At 34.2% G+C, this 13,748-nt stretch overlaps 4 protein-coding genes across 4 annotated transcripts; all 4 read right to left on the minus strand.

Moving 5' to 3' along the window:
* Positions 3–1,286, minus strand: LOC104789725 (probable LRR receptor-like serine/threonine-protein kinase RPK1; the record flags this gene model as incomplete). The annotated part of the gene is made up of 1 exon (XM_019245418.1): positions 3–1,286. A coding segment is annotated over exon 1 (1,017 nt), but the record flags the coding sequence as incomplete, so codon positions are not given.
* LOC104787984 (defensin-like protein 226) lies at positions 6,791–7,247 on the minus strand. The gene is made up of 2 exons (XM_010513649.1): positions 7,148–7,247; positions 6,791–7,063 (listed from the first exon to the last, which is right to left on the minus strand). The coding sequence occupies exons 1-2, from the start codon at positions 7,212–7,214 to the stop codon at positions 6,855–6,857; spliced, it is 276 nt and encodes a 91-aa protein (XP_010511951.1). The 5' UTR covers positions 7,215–7,247; the 3' UTR covers positions 6,791–6,854.
* On the minus strand, positions 8,544–11,142 carry LOC104787986. The gene is made up of 5 exons (XM_010513651.2): positions 11,052–11,142; positions 10,482–10,838; positions 9,421–9,880; positions 9,049–9,330; positions 8,544–8,960 (listed from the first exon to the last, which is right to left on the minus strand). The coding sequence occupies exons 2-5, from the start codon at positions 10,834–10,836 to the stop codon at positions 8,849–8,851; spliced, it is 1,209 nt and encodes a 402-aa protein (XP_010511953.1). The 5' UTR covers positions 10,837–10,838; positions 11,052–11,142; the 3' UTR covers positions 8,544–8,848.
* LOC104787985 (pentatricopeptide repeat-containing protein At1g69290) lies at positions 11,077–13,746 on the minus strand. Its single transcript, XM_010513650.2, has 2 exons — positions 11,636–13,746; positions 11,077–11,165 (listed from the first exon to the last, which is right to left on the minus strand). Exon 1 carries the CDS (start codon positions 13,657–13,659, stop codon positions 11,680–11,682), a length of 1,980 nt encoding a protein of 659 aa, XP_010511952.1. The 5' UTR covers positions 13,660–13,746; the 3' UTR covers positions 11,077–11,165; positions 11,636–11,679.

Consider the following 13,748-nt stretch of genomic DNA (forward strand, 5'->3'; position numbering starts at 1 on the left):
AACATAACAAGATTCGGATGCCTAACCATTTCAAGAGCCGAGATCTCAGCATGAAACTGTTGATCTCCTTGAAACCTCCCAACAGAGAGTCTTTTAACAGCAAACACATTCGTTGGAGACACCTCTGCTTTATAAGTCGAACCAAAACCACCATGACCAATACAGTTAGAGTTGCTGAAGTAACCAGTAGCTCTAACAATGATCTCATACGTCAGAGGGATACCAATGTCCACAAACACTTTAATCTCCTTGATCTCATCAACACGAATCTGAGAGTTTCGTTTCCATCTCTTCGTGTAGATGAACAAGAGCACAAGAACGAGAAGCACAAAGACAATTACTGAAGCTGACACAATCGAAGCAATCTCAATCGGATACAATCCAGATTTATCAGAGGAATCATCAGCAGCTGAGCTTGGACCAACTTCGTCTTCATCCTCATAACTCATAAGTCTCCTCCTAGAAACAACATTGCTTAAGAAACTTGAAAATCCATTTTTTTTCAACGGATCAAGAACCCTAACCCCAGCGAGAAAGCTGTTACCTTCAAGATCAAGAATCTCTAGTTTCTCCAACCCCCAAATCTCCTCTGGAATCTCACCTCTCAGATCATTGAAAGCAAGAGACAAAACCCTAATTTCAGACAAACCTCCCACAACTGGAGAGATCTCACCGCCAAGTCTTCTTCTTGAACAAGAAGACAAATCAGGGGAATGAAGACTACGACTACTACTACTACCACCACCTTCCACCTCATCACAGCCTCTGAGAATCAAAGAGACGACTCTCGAATCAGAGTTGCAGACAACACCGTACCAAGAACAATGGTTTGATGAGCTGTCGGAAACCCAACTAGAAAGAAGTCCATTTGGATCAGAGAAACTACTCTTCAGCTTCAACAACAGAGCAGCTTCGTCGTCGTGAAGACCACCACCAATCTTTGGTGTTACAAGAAGTTTCCGAGAAAATGAAAACACAAACAGATTAAACAGCAAGAAGAACAAACCCAGAAGTTTCATTTTTTGTTTTTTTTTTTTCCTTCTCTAAACAAAGAGAAAAGAGAGAAAAGATAAAATCAAACAAAACCCTAAAAATAAAATTGTTTCACAAATTTAAAGTCTTTTTTGTGTGATCTCCTTCCCTCTCTCTTATATCTCTCTCTCGAGAAATCGAAATTTTTTTCCAAGTTGCAGCAAAAGAAGAAACTTTCTTTTACCCAAAAAGAAGAAAAAAACATTAAAAAACAATTTTGTTTTTTTTTTCAATGGCTCGATTATCAAAGACAAAAGTTCTTAACGTATTGGAAACAGTCAAAGTAGAATGATTTCGAGGAAAAGAGGGAAATTATATAAATAAATAAAAAGAAGAAAGAAAAAAAGGAGAAAAAAATCACTCAGCTTTTTTTAACTTTTTCCTCTGTCTTTAAATCTATATTTGAGGAAATTTCAAATCACACACTACTACTACTTACTGTAACTGATGTTACTTAAAATATATTACTTCATGAGAAAATTTAAGCCAGAACATAAATAAATAAAATTGTTTTGCAAAAATGAAAATTTTCTCTTTTCTATATTTCTAATTTTTTTTGTGTGTTTTGTGAGTTAATTTATTTTATTACATACACAAAAATATTGTATTTAATTTATTTTCTCGTTTTTATTTTTTGATTGTGTGAGATGAGATGAGATAGTGTTTCACTTTCAGCCGAGTCTCTCTTGCAGGGGCGGACCTAGGTTGGGGAGAGGTAGGTCACCTGACCTGGGTAAACTAATTAAATAGTTGTTTTTACGTACAATTCTACAAAGTTTCAGTAGCACAGATGGTAAATTCTTTAATGTTAACCTCCTTAAACCAGGATTTAAACCACTAATACAACACAAATATTTTTTTTGTTCTGTAATTGACCTCCTAAATTTATTTCCTGGGTCCGCCACTGCTCTCTCGGTTCTGTCGTTAAAAATTGTCGTTGTCTCAGAGACTTTATAGAACTGCGGGACCCAAGTGAAGTCAATGTCTGAATGTGTATTTATGTAATAAGAGAGAGAGAGAGAGACCACATGGCTGCTTTTGGTTTGACCAGGCAGGATAGGGAACGGGACCTACCCTAGTCTTTTTATTGGTCCATGATTAGATTCCAAAAATCGTTTCTTTCGTAACCGATCTTTTATTTAAAGTTAGACGTGTATTCCTCTGTGTATCTCATCGTCATTATGACGTTCGAATTTGCGTCAGATATATAGATGGTTCCAACTTTTTAAAAAATCCACGACTCTTTTTTTTAGTCCGTATTTTAGGATTGTAACGGCTGATACCTTTTAAACCAAAAATGAATACTAGAAGAAGAAACTAAATTTGAGTGCGATTTTTGGGGCGTTACAAAGTAGAGGAATATCAACAGATTTTGTACTTGTGCGCGGATCCATTAATTTACTCGCAGATCTTAAGCAAGAAAAAGAAAAAAGAATCTTTGAAATGTGTTCAATATATCTTGCCATATGTTAACAACATTAGTAACGGGTATAAACACCCTACCTAAATTGGCTATATACGACATATGCGAACATTTGTAACATTTTACGCTAAATACTTCAGTAAATAAACATCTAGGCGGCAAGAGTGCATACGTGCTAAGGTAAGGTACGTACGTATGTTATGTCTTTTCTGAGACACGATTAATAAAAAAAAAAACTATAAAATTCAATGGCTTAATTTGAAAAAGTTGTAATACAATAAGAAAAGAACATCATTAATTTATTTTAATAAAAAATGTTTACTTAAATGTTACAACAAAAACATGTATGATAAAATTTTCATCTCATCAAAAATAAATATTTAGACGGTGCACGTGATATTAAAATAAATGTAGTATGTTTGGAAGCACAAATGATTAGAAAATAAAAGTTTATGAAAAAATTAACGGTTTAACCTGAAAAGTTGTGATATAAGAAAAATACATCATTCATTTCTTTTAATAAAATATATATTTCCAAAAGTTACGATATTAAAAATGTATAACGAAGATCAGATGGAATCTGAAATAAATATTTAGACGGCGCATGTGATTTCATGCTAACGTAACTATGGTATATCTATTCCGAAGCACTGATGATTAGAAAAGACAAAAGTTACTAAAACTAACGGTTTTACCTGAAAAGTTGCGATATAAGAAAAAGACATCATTCATTAATTTTAATTAAAAAAAAAGTTTTACTCCCAAAAGTTATTACCTGACAATATATAATAAATATCACATCTCATCAAAAATAAATATTTAGACGGCGCACGTGATTACGTTCTAACGACTAACGTACATATGGTATGTGTTTTCCGAGTTACACATGATTAGAAAAGTAAACGTTACAAAAATTAACGGTTTAACATGAAAAGTCACAATATAAAAAAGTGACACCATTCATATTTATTTAAAAAGTATATTATTTTCAAAAAATTACTTGTGAAAAATGTATAATATATAGAATTACATCTCACCAAAATAGATTTCATTACTCTGGCCTTTTGTTAATTGGTTAATGTATATGTCATATATGTACTTCTTAAATAATGTATATCAATTATTTTGAAATATATGAATTATTAAATGATTCATATCAAGCCCAGTATAACATATCATGATTGCAACCTTGAGATTTGTCTTAAGAAATATCAATCAATTAAATTTCATTTTAAAAAACTTAATGTTTAAGTTTGCTCAATAAATCTAAAACATCCTAACATCTGATAAACTACTAGATTTTAACCCGCGGTACACCACGTGCATATAATTTTTATTATTATTTATATCTTATATTATATTTGTTTGTTAAATATTGTATGTTTTGCAAATAGAAAAATAACTAAATTTCCCTACCGTTTGTACGGCTAAATGTTTATATTAAGTTTTTAACTTTCAATATATTTCATGACCATATGTTTGTTATATTTAGTTTGTTTTGTTTATTTTTTGAGATTCTATTTTGATTTTTAATTATTATAACAAAAAATAAGATCACTGTTAACCTCTCCATACCCGAGTTCGGTTGACAAAAAAAAAACAAAAAAAACAAAAAGTAAGACATCTAAATATACATAGTAAGTCATTTATACGCTATGAATAAGTCACATTTTTCATAATTATTTAATAATTTTACCCAATCTTAGTAAAATCAAGTAAAATCAACTTGATTTTATATATCATATATTATAATATTAATAGTGTTGAAAAATAATAAAATGAGGATCTAATCCATGTTAGCACAAATTTAATGATATTTTATTAATTTCAACATGTCTTCTTTATAACTCATCTACTATACAACCATAGTATATAATATTTTAATCTTTTTTATTTTTTTTTACATATTTGTAATATTTTAGAATTTTATATATTAATTATAGTATTTAAATAAATGTGAATCGAAATTCTTGTTACGTAAAAATCAAAACTCACACATTTTGAAAAACAAAATAGGAATCAAATTGTTGTTTTTTTTGTTTGCAAAGTATTCCGAGATAGAATATCTTCAATACAGAATAAAAGGTGTGGTTAAATATAGAGAATTTGTTAGAAATGTCCTTTTTAGTATAACCTTTTTCAAAAATGCCTTTTTCTGAACATTTTCATTTTTGCCTTCTTTTATATAATTACCCTATGTTAAATTAATTTTTAGAATTTGTTTTTTTAGGTTTGGGTTCCCAATTTACATTTAGAGTATAGTTTTTAAGGGATAGGGTTTAATATTTGGGTTTTAGGGTTTATAATTTTGTCATTTTATATATTAAAAAGGAGTATTTTTGAAAATAGACACCATCAAAAGGTATTTTTGAAAAGTGATATAGAAATAAGTACAAATATATCATAGTTTATGTTTCCATGTTGATTCTGTCGTATTTTTTAGTTGGAATGTTATGTAAAATATTCAGAAAACAAAATCTGAGATAATGTTATTTTTGGAAATTTTTTAAAAATTCACTTTGTAAATAAGTACAAATAAAAGGATAGAACCCAAAATATACTTAAAAAATGTATATAGATACTACACAAAAGAAAAAATTGGGTGTAAAGTATAATATCGTAATATTAACCTCGTGTCCCTGCACTATCCCAGTCCTTGAATATCAAGCCGAATATGATTTATTTTTAATGAAGCTTTTTAGTAGGAAAAACAAAAGAGAATTAGAAAATTCATAAACTCCTATTTTTCTATTTTATTTGACTAAATATGAGGCCTCTAAAACAATAACAAATTTACATGCTCTAAAACACTCACCTTATGTAGTCACCATTTAGTTACAACAAACTCACCTTATGTAGTCACCATTTAGTTACAACACACTGACCTTATGTAGTCACCAGTTTCTGCAGAAGGGAGCCAAATTATCCAGAGTAAAGTTCTTATGGAACTGTAATTGGTGCAAATTCTATCAGAAACATAAAGGTATGTTTCATTTTATTCCATCTGTCGTTCATACAGAAACTGGTACTACTCCTTAAAAGCTGTTCTGTGATGATATATCTTTGCAGTGTGCTTTTGGGAATATGAAGTTTGAGGACATCCTTAAAGTGATCCGCATGGAAGATGAAATGATATGTGATGTTAAAACAGGAGGCTGTGGAAAGACAAACTTTGATAACCACACTATAAGCAGATGCCCGCCTATCTTCACAGTTGGTAAAGTTTTGACGATGATTGTGACCTTATCTGCTCATTTCATTTATTGTGGTATGATTAAACGGTGTTGCTGTTTTTGTGTGTTTGCAAAATTAGTGTTGGAATGGGAGAAGAATGAAACGGAAACAGAAATATCTGAAACAACAAATGCTGTGGACTGGAAGATAGATATCAGCAGGCTATACAAAGGGTTAGAAGAACCAAAGACTAAGTATCGGCTTGTGTCAATGGTAAAATCTTAAAAGGGGTCACAAGTATTTATGCTATTGTTCTTCTGTATCTTTTCTGTGTTACAGTCTCGGAATATGGAAAATGCAGATTGATTGTGGTGAAGAAGGAAAATACATCTGCATGGCTTATAAACGGAACTGGTGGGACAGTCTCAGACATGGAACTTTAGCAGAAGAGGTAAGACGAAACAATTGTCTTTTGTCTCTTATGAGTTGAGTTTTGAACTTAAATAGGTGAGACATTATTGATATGTGTGGAGTGTGGTGATGGCATAGGGTGTTGGTAACTGGAAGAGTGTGGTCAGAATCTGTGGAGAAAGAAGGGTTCGGCCAGAGATTCTCTTCTATGAAGCTGCTTGATCGATCATATCGATGGCACAAATAGTGACATCTTCCACTTCAAAAGCAGTTGTGTTTTTTATGTGATGCTTGAAAAAGAGTAACACGGACAGAAGCAGAGACAATCTAAGCATGAGAAGATGAGATATTGCAACTTTGCTGGAAGACTCCAAAATTCATATACATATCTTTTGTTTGTTTTGAAGGTTCAAATTTGATTCTTCTTCTTCTTCTGGCTAACTTTCTTTTTAGTGTTGTGCGATAGACTAAACATTGGGAAAAATGTCCCGTACGTGGATATTTGTGATTTTTAACTGAGTAGTAGATCATGATTCTCAAAGAAAGTTTGAAGCTTTAATTCGAACTGCTAAGATCTTACCATACAATAACAACGATCTGAAAAGTAGACGGTAGGAGTTACACGAGAATTGTCGTAACATTCGTCATGTGATGTTAAACAAAAAAAAAGAACAAACTTATTAAAAGTATTCTGCAATGAAAAATATTAAACTGGACACCAAAAACACCAAAATCTCTTTGTAGCTTCTCACTTTTTTTTATTAGTAAAGAGATTTTTTTTGTGGTTATGGTAATATTTATAGTAAAATTTTTCTTAACAATCATATTGACATTTACATAAACGCTCGGCAGGTTTACCCGGCCAAACAAAAGCGGCAGAGCATTCGCAACGTATGACAAGATCTTTTGGCGCACGAGGCATTTTCTTGATGTCGCTTATGCATGTACTCTTCCCATTAGTTCCACATGTTCCAGGAAATTGTCTGTTCATGTCGCATCCCCACTTTCTTTTGGACTCCACCTCTATAGTGAGAAAAAAACATCATCAAATAACCAAAAATATTAAGATAAGAAGTTGTTAATGTGAAATATAAAACTAAAAATTACCTCTAACATAGCATAGAACGAGGAATGTGAGAATACAAGAAACCGTAAACAAAACACCACATTTCATGATTCAGAAAATGATAAACAAGTCGTCTCTCTTAGAAATATTTTGTTTTTCTTTTTTGCCAACAACACTCAGAATATATATACTCAAGTAACCCAACACACATAAATTTAGATGTTGCTATTATTAACTAGGAGGAAGAAGACAAAAGAACAGAAAAAGGTCGAGACAAGTCTACGAAATCGATGGAATCGGTCCTTTTTTTTCTTTTTTTTGAAAAGTTCTCTTATACAAAATTTAATTTTCTAATCCATTCATTCATCACATCTCCAACAAAAAACTTTTAAAAAACTCATATTATAAATTAGGAAATTCATAAGTAGAAGTATCACAATATTTTGGTATTTGTATATCAATCTTATTTACATTACTTTTCAGAAAAAGAAAATGAACAAAAAAAAAGATATGTATCAAATATGTCGGATTTTCTTTGCATTTTATATAAGTTGGAAAAATTAAAGGAAAGAAAATGTAGTGTGCTAAAACTATATAATGGCATCAATTTTATATCAGATTTTGGTTTTTGATGCAAAACCCACTTTTTCAGCCATTCATGATTTTAAGAAAAATAGATATCCTATAAATATGAGGGAAACCAGATTTTGGTGGATTTTACTAGTTCCTTCATAGAATCCAAAAACCACATTTTGTGGATTTTTAGAAAAATATTACGTAACTTATTCTTTTCTTTTTTTCTTCTTTCTTTTTCCCTAATAGAAAAATTTAATAAATTCAATAAAACCTTTAAAAATATAATTATATATAAAAACCAAAAACTAATCAAGTTACCATTCAAGTTTTTGCAAAAACTAATATCTACACCAAAAATCAAAAACTCAAAAAACCCAAAACTAAAAGCCAAAAACTAAAAACTAAAAACCATTTAAAAGTTAAAACTAAAGCATCTCAAATTAGTTGGGTTGTGCTGCTTGTGCTAATGAAATCAAGGTTTGTTTCATAATATTAGATGTTTTCAACTTTCTAGGCAACTTATTTCATATTTTCATATTATTTCTCTTATGCAATCTTGTTTATGATTAGATAAACTTTTATAAAGTAACATTTTTTTTTTTTTAATATGAAAAAGTAACATTTCTTATTATACATGTTTTTAGCTAAAACATCTTATATTTTTTATATTTTGAAATAGAGGGTACTTCATAGCTACTAACAAGTTCTTATCTTCATGCAAAGACTTAGAGGTCTAACAAAGAAGAGTTCTCTGCAAATGTTTCAGAGAAAGAGATCAAGGAAGTAAAAAAAACAAGAAAAGAAAGAACAAAGGAGCTCAAGGGTATTGATACAAGCAATTAAAGGAGAAGAAGATCCACTACAAGTTTCGTGCCGCATCCAAAGCCGATAAAAGCAGAAGATGAAGTAGTAGTAGAAGAAGAAAAAGAGTACAAAGGAGAACTTGAGGCTAAACTCCCTCATAGCTAATCTTGTTAAACCTTATGTTGCGTAATACTGTTCTCAAACCTCATCTAGTGATCACTTGAAAACTATATTGGTGATCTGTTTCTTTGGGTGTAACTACATCATTAAAGCAAGAAACATTTACATTTTGTAAAATCTAATTTTTTTTTATAATCCTTTTAGCTAAAAACAGAGAGTTGAGTAAAGAATCTAATCTAATGTTACGAAGAGGAAGAAGAGCAACAAGGAAAGCAACAAAACCATTTACGAGATGTTTTGGACACTTCACTCCCTCTAGTCGTCATCTCATCATCAACTAACTTCTTCGAAGAACTGTAACAACACACAAAGAAATCTCCTATAAGCTTTTCGATTGAAAAAAATCACAGATTAAAGTAAGAATCTGGAAGTAGCAACGTACCTGGAACAGCAACAGCAACTCCAACAGCTCCAATGGCAGCAGAAGAGCCAGCCACAAGAAGAACTGCAATCACAACTTGGCCATCTGCAACAGGAGAAGCACGAGCAACATTTTCGCCTTTTGCAGCAAGAGAGGCTGTAATCACAACTTGGCCATCTGCAACAGGAGAAGCAAGGTCCAGTGTTAATGCAACACAGCCAAGAACATCTCTTCTTCTGCTTCTGCTGATGCTGTGTCGCCTTCTTCTTTGTTGCCTTCTTTTTCGTCTTCTTCTTTTTCGTTCTGCATTAAAATCAACAAATAATCAAAAACAAAGTTCTTGTTTCACAGAAGCAAAGACTACTACAATGAGACGATGGTATAGAAACTCACATTGGATGTGAAAATGATTGTGTGCTGCTTGGTGCTTCTTCTGAGATATTGGAATCTCCAATGTTCCTCCATGATACATCCGAGTTTGAAGACTTATCCTCAGATTCTCCACTCGCTTTATCCTCCATATCAAAGCTCTTGCCTAGATCAGAAGAATAAGCCGGAATATGAACAGTAGGACAGAACGATAACAGCTCTCCCGATTTTGTAATCTCCCCAGACTTGAAATCACGGTAACTAAACAACTCATCTCTCCCTATCGTGTTATCACCTATGCTGAGACTAAACAGAGAATCATTTGAAAGTGTGCTCAAATTCTTCTCCAAGGTAGGTGACGAGTTTCTCTGAGCATGGTCAGATCCTTCTCTATCCATCATTTGAACAGAAGGAGACAAAAGCGTAGGCTCCACTGAAGCATGAGTTACACCAGACACTTGTGAACCTAGTGTGTCCGATGAACCTTGTAACTCGCAAAATTTAGAAGAAAGGCTTAAGAGCTCCTTATTGTGTACGCTACTATCGAAAGATAAGCTGGATTTCCTTTCTTTTGCATTGATCTCGAGCGTATCCCCTGAAGAGGTTGAAGACAATGAAAGAGATGCAGATCTCCTGGAGGTGATCTCTGGATCTGGCTCGAGACGAACATCACTGACCACGTAACTAGCAATGCTCCCCAATTGGAACAAAACCGGCTTCTCATCATTCCTCTCTTTGTTCNTTATCCTCCATATCAAAGCTCTTGCCTAGATCAGAAGAATAAGCCGGAATATGAACAGTAGGACAGAACGATAACAGCTCTCCCGATTTTGTAATCTCCCCAGACTTGAAATCACGGTAACTAAACAACTCATCTCTCCCTATCGTGTTATCACCTATGCTGAGACTAAACAGAGAATCATTTGAAAGTGTGCTCAAATTCTTCTCCAAGGTAGGTGACGAGTTTCTCTGAGCATGGTCAGATCCTTCTCTATCCATCATTTGAACAGAAGGAGACAAAAGCGTAGGCTCCACTGAAGCATGAGTTACACCAGACACTTGTGAACCTAGTGTGTCCGATGAACCTTGTAACTCGCAAAATTTAGAAGAAAGGCTTAAGAGCTCCTTATTGTGTACGCTACTATCGAAAGATAAGCTGGATTTCCTTTCTTTTGCATTGATCTCGAGCGTATCCCCTGAAGAGGTTGAAGACAATGAAAGAGATGCAGATCTCCTGGAGGTGATCTCTGGATCTGGCTCGAGACGAACATCACTGACCACGTAACTAGCAATGCTCCCCAATTGGAACAAAACCGGCTTCTCATCATTCCTCTCTTTGTTCGTTGGTCTTGGATCAAAACTACTACTATTATCTGACTTTTTATGCTTCTTTAGATGATAAGCCTTTCTATTTTTTCCTTTCTTGTGATTCCTGTCCATAGCTGAGAGACAAAAAAAACATACGAAAACTTTGTTCACAAATGCAAGAAAAGGAGATACATTCAAAAACATAAGCTACATCCTAAAGTGATTGAAGGAACCAATCAGAATCCTTAACAACAACAAGACACATCACTAAGTCCTTGAAGTCTTCAATTTCTTCGATGTAAAGCAACATAAAGAAGAAATAAATAAGAGTAAAACAAGGGACTTACTTATACCTACGAATATCCATGTAAATTTCCAATGAACCCTAGCTCTTCAAACCTTATACTTTACCCGCAATGGCTCCCTCCGTTACTAATCTTCTCTTCACGATTCTTCTCTGTCTATAAACCAAATTAAAACTTCATATAATTTTTCAAACTGTAAAAGAAAATGGGCAATAGGTTCAAGGAACAAACAACAGAAATATAATGATGAACTCATGAAAAGTTATGATCTCAACAAAGGCAACGAACCTCCAATACAGGGAACTGTAAAATCTATCCTTGATATTAGAACAATGAGAAATCCATAAAACAAACAAACACACAAAAAGGATTAATCCTTTCAAAATTTTGAGGGTAAAAAGGAAAAAAAGTTGAACAAAATTGAAAGGATTAATCCATTTGGTCTTCGTTTTTTTTTTTCCTGCAGATTCCTATAAACCAAAGGCATTCCTAAACTTTAGGGATTAGCTCGTCTTAATCTATCTTGGCTGCTTTTGGCGCCATCTTTTTTTAACTAAAAACCCTCCTATCTGATGCTTTCTATTATTAGCAACACAACGTGTCTTAACACCAAAAAGAGACAATACATCAATGATAGAGATGTCTTTGACTTGTGTTCTGAAAGCTTCTATCATGTATTGAGACCAGCCCAGTTCTTAAAGGCAACGAGGGATTCCATTTTCTTATAGTTCCTCTTCCTCAGCTTTGGTAATCTAAGTTTCTTGTGAGTCTCCATGAATGCTTGCTTATACCTCCATTTATCCACAAATATCTTCATCTCCTGAGATTTCTCTACCACTTGCATCGCTGCATCAAAGAACCCTCCTTTCACCAATGCATATAAGAACGCATCGACTAGAGCATGGTCTAGTTTTGACCTCTTCTCTGCCTCCATCGACGATACCTTACCTTTAATCTCATTCCACAAAAGCAGGACGTTGAAGTACTTTTCGCCGCTCACATATCCATTAATCAGGGATAAGTATGTCTGGTTGTTAGGCTCATACCGGAGGAACACCATCCTTCTGAACGTCCTCCTTGCATCTTCTAAACGCCCGGATTTACAGAAGGCATGAATAATCGAATTCCAATCATGGGAATTTACTTCGACACGAGGGTCTTCAACAACTTCGTCTAGAAACGCTGCCATTAATTCAGGTCTCTGGTTCTCAAGGAGACCTGTCATTATTGTTAAGTAGCTCCCTTTCAAATCCACCACTCTTGTTTCTCTCATATCCCTAAACAATGTAAACGCAGATATGAAATCTTGGTTCGTCATGGAAGCTTCGATCAAAGCATCATAGATCTCGACATCTAACTGAAGGCCAGAGCTGCTGATCTCTGTAACAAGCTGAGTAGCTTCAGCTGTTCTGTACTCTTTGCAATAGGCTTTTAAGATTGGCACATAAACCCCAATCCCCACAGATCCTCCTCCCTGAGCAATCATTTCCTCGAGAATACTATGTGCTTTATCCGAGAATCCAAGCTTCACACAAGCATTTATAATTCCAAAGCCAACTGAACTGTCAGCATCAATGGAGGAAGATTCCAACTTCTGAGCTTCCGTTATCACTTTCGCTAAACTCTTAACGCTTTTATTCTCTATAAACCCTTTAACCAATTCAAAGTACGTCTCCTCACTAAAACTCGAGTCTTCTCCACCTCTTTTGAGACTATGCAGTATAACATCAGAAACACTATCTAAATCACCATTCTTAACGTATCCACTGATCATATTGGAATAAAGGATTCTTCTACTCACAAACCCAAAACCATTCATCAAATCCTCAAGCTCACTTATCTTCTCTCTAAGCCCCTTTCTTGCGTACAAATAAGCAAGAAACCCAAAACTCAATTCATCAGGCTTCACACCCAACACAGCCATAGATTCAATCACATTATCAGCATCAGCCAGAGATTCCAACTGCTGACAACAAGCTTCAAGAGCAGCATTACTAGCTACCAAATCCGGTTTCATGAAATCAAGCTTCTCATCTACAGCAATCCTACAGCTTTCCTTAAACACCTTAAGAAACGCAGCCAAGGTTCCATTTTCTCTACAGATATCAATAATCAAATGCCCCCAGAGATCAAAAGGAACAAAGTACCTGTTTTTAAACATACACTTCACTAAAGCCAACGCTGGCCCTGAAGCTTTCGCAAGTTTCATCGACTCCAGAACCGTACGAGCAGTCTCAAAGTCAAGCAAAATCGGATCTTTCTCAATTACATAAGCAGCAGAAGCAAAGGCTCGTTTGAGTCTATGAGATGTGAGTTCGCCGCTTCCTTCGGTGTTGGACAAATGGGTAATAAGTGAATTGATGAGACGCTTCTCCGGGAGAGAAGAAGCGGCGGTGAGAGATCGGAAGGCCTTCCAAGCTTCATCGGTGTTTTGGGTAGTTAAGGAATCGTGTAGGGTAGATTCAAAGGTGGATTTTTGATCTTGGGTTAGGGTTTTGGGGTTTTGAGGCGGCGATAGTGAAGGAGTGAGAGTGATTGGTTTGTTGGAGAAGAGAGAGGGTTTAAGGAAAGAGTAAAGGGAAGTACTTTCAGGAGAAGATGAAGAAGAGAAGTGTCTTCGTGGGATTGAAGTTAGAGTTTTTCTGAACATTCTATGAAACAGGCAAAGATTTGATCATCAGGTTGAGTTGAGAAAGAGAACAAGTTCCGCCATATTCAGTTTGCTTCAGAGTTTTGCAG

The sequence above is a fragment of the Camelina sativa genome, chromosome 5 (assembly GCF_000633955.1).
Source record: "Camelina sativa cultivar DH55 chromosome 5, Cs, whole genome shotgun sequence".
Lineage (NCBI taxonomy): Eukaryota > Viridiplantae > Streptophyta > Magnoliopsida > Brassicales > Brassicaceae > Camelina > Camelina sativa.

Coding starts and splice junctions, on each gene's coding strand:
- LOC104787984 (XM_010513649.1), bottom strand. CDS start 7,214: ATGAAATGTGGTGTTTTGTTTACGGTTTCTTGTATTCTCACATTCCTC. Junction 7,064..7,147: donor CGTTCTATGCTATGTTAGAG/GTAATTTTTAGT, acceptor TTCTCACTATAG/AGGTGGAGTCCAAAAGAAAG.
- LOC104787986 (XM_010513651.2), bottom strand. CDS start 10,836: ATGGACAGGAATCACAAGAAAGGAAAAAATAGAAAGGCTTATCATCTA. Junction 9,881..10,481: donor TAAATTTTGCGAGTTACAAG/GTTCATCGGACA, acceptor GCGAGTTACAAG/GTTCATCGGACACACTAGGT. Junction 8,961..9,048: donor AGTTGCTGTTGCTGTTCCAG/GTACGTTGCTAC, acceptor GTGTTGTTACAG/TTCTTCGAAGAAGTTAGTTG.
- LOC104787985 (XM_010513650.2), bottom strand. CDS start 13,659: ATGTTCAGAAAAACTCTAACTTCAATCCCACGAAGACACTTCTCTTCT.